The 2232-nt window shown below is 39.4% G+C and overlaps 1 protein-coding gene across 1 annotated transcript; it reads right to left on the reverse strand.

Moving 5' to 3' along the window:
• Nucleotides 1–570: 570 nt before the first annotated feature.
• LOC142464603 (olfactory receptor 6S1-like) lies at nt 571–1299 on the reverse strand. The gene has a single exon (XM_075567974.1). It carries the CDS (start codon nt 1297–1299, stop codon nt 571–573), a length of 729 nt encoding a protein of 242 aa, XP_075424089.1.
• Between the last annotated feature and the right edge of the window lie 933 nt (nt 1300–2232).

The raw sequence follows: 2232 nt of genomic DNA on the forward strand, positions 1-2232 counted from the left end.
GAAATGCTTTTATTTGTGCGAGCTTTCGAGATACACTGATCTCTTCTTCCGGCGATGTTACAATGAATGAAGCAAGGATTACTTAAAAACTAACACGGTACTGATACCTCTACACATATATATATATATATATATATATATACACACACACACATGGAATAACAAAAGTGGTAACTGTGAATGAACCTCTATCAGTATTATTTGGTAACATGAAGGGATGGAAAGAAGTTAACAGCTGTAACATTACCAAACACATGGCTGACATCCATTGGCTGACCTTCAGCCTTTGGTGAGACTTGACTGTTCTCAGATGAAGTGATAGCAGCTTGAAACAAACATACCCCCATAAAAAATGCAGGTGCGAGGAGAATGTGACAATCTGGAGGATTTTATAGCTGGCTGTCATATTCTTGATGAAATTAACCCTGTAAATGCTTACTTAGGGGAGAATAGAAGCAAAGTGGAAGCATAGTGGGGAGACCCTCTATTGGGAGTCTCGTTTGCAAAGAATGTTCACAGAAATCTGAAAGCTGTAAAGCAGCAAGTCCTTATAAAAGTGTAATTCAACCCTTATAGCTTCTTGCCACATAAAAACATTCTATCCTTGAGTATTTCTTTAACATTCTGGTTTCTCAGGGTATAAATAAAAGGGTTGATCAGAGGGACCACCACAGTGTTAATGACTGCAGCAAACTTGTCTAAGTCAAAAGTCTGACCCGTCTTCGGACTTGAATACATGAATATACAGCTGCCAAAGATTAGGGTCACCATTATGGCATGGGAAGAACAGGTGGAAAAAGCTTTTCCTCTAACCTCCACGGTTTTAATTTTTAATATGGCTATCACAATATTACTATAAGATACAAAAGTAACCAAGAAACTAAATAGCAATACGGAAGAGGTAGCGAATGCCAACATCTGGATTGCAGTTGTGTCGGTGCAAGAGTTCCGAAGAAGTGGACCAACATCACAGAAAAAATGGTCCATCACATCAAAACAAAATGGCAGTCTCATAATTAAGGTTGTTGGTGCAAGGATGCAGAAAAATGATCCCAGCCACACTCCAGCTATAAGCTGCAGATATACACGTCTGTGCATGATTGCTGTGTAACGTAGGGGGTGGCAAATAGCTACATATCTGTCATATGACATTACAGCAAGGAGTAGGAACTGAGAGGTTCCCACTAGGAAATAAATATAAAACTGGGTAAAACAGCTTGTCAAAGATATGGACTTACCATTCAACAGGAAGCCCCTTAGCATGTTTGGTACAATGGTGTTGGTGAAACAGATGTCCATGATAGCCAAGTTACATAGAAAAAAATACATAGGCCTATGGAGTCTTCGGTCTAAGAAGACCAATGTAAGAATAAGGAAGTTTCCTGCCATAGTGAGGAGATAGGACAGCAGGATCAGGCAGAAAAAGAGCGCTGCCAAGTGTGGGAACAGAGGGAAACCCAACAGGATGAACTGTGTCACAGTAGTCATGTTCCTCCCATCTACTGTCTGCATTATAAGGATGTAAAAAGCAGGAGAGTCAGGAGCAAGTAAAGCAAATAATAAAACACAGCTGTGGAAAGTGGTAAACATCTGTAGATGTTGGAATTAATAACAACAATAAGGGTTCCAAGTCATTCACCAATACGATTCTGCAAATAAGTGACTTATCCAAATAAATGCTCTGCAAGCAAAGTGTAGAGGTTATTCCTGGAGGCTGCTAGAAAGAATAGAAAAGTAATATAATTATTGTGAAATTACAACAATTATCCTATGAACAAGTGAAGGGGTTAAAACTGTTTTTGATCCAAGCCCTTATAAGATTAGTAATAGCCTAGTATTCAATATTCAAATGCTAAATGTACAGATGTCTCAACATAGGCAAACATACCTCAGAAAATGAGAAGGTTACCAAAGAATTCAATGATCATGTTGCCATAGAATACTGCAGTATGCGGGGTACTGTATAAAAAGGAATAGATACAAATGTTGTCAGAGTTATCTTTTTCGTGGCCGCGGACCAAAAGGCTGAAATCCTCGGACTGTCTGTGGTTTGTCCGTAGAACCCACAAATAGTACATTTTGCTACAAGGGAGAATTACAGAAGCATTAATCATTCCAGGCTAGACAGTCTGTATTAGTTGTGCAGAGGAGTCCCAGAGAGTAAATCCCCCTCCATGTCTCCCCAGAGCAGTTCTTACAGACTCTAGTTTGTCCTGAACCTTAATGATGTAG

The sequence above is a fragment of the Ascaphus truei genome, chromosome 13, assembly GCF_040206685.1.
Source record: "Ascaphus truei isolate aAscTru1 chromosome 13, aAscTru1.hap1, whole genome shotgun sequence".
Classification (NCBI taxonomy): domain Eukaryota; kingdom Metazoa; phylum Chordata; class Amphibia; order Anura; family Ascaphidae; genus Ascaphus; species Ascaphus truei.

What these genes read in the sequence shown, in the direction of transcription:
- LOC142464603 (XM_075567974.1), bottom strand. Translation starts at nt 1,299, where the DNA reads ATGGACATCTGTTTCACCAACACCATTGTACCAAACATGCTAAGGGGC.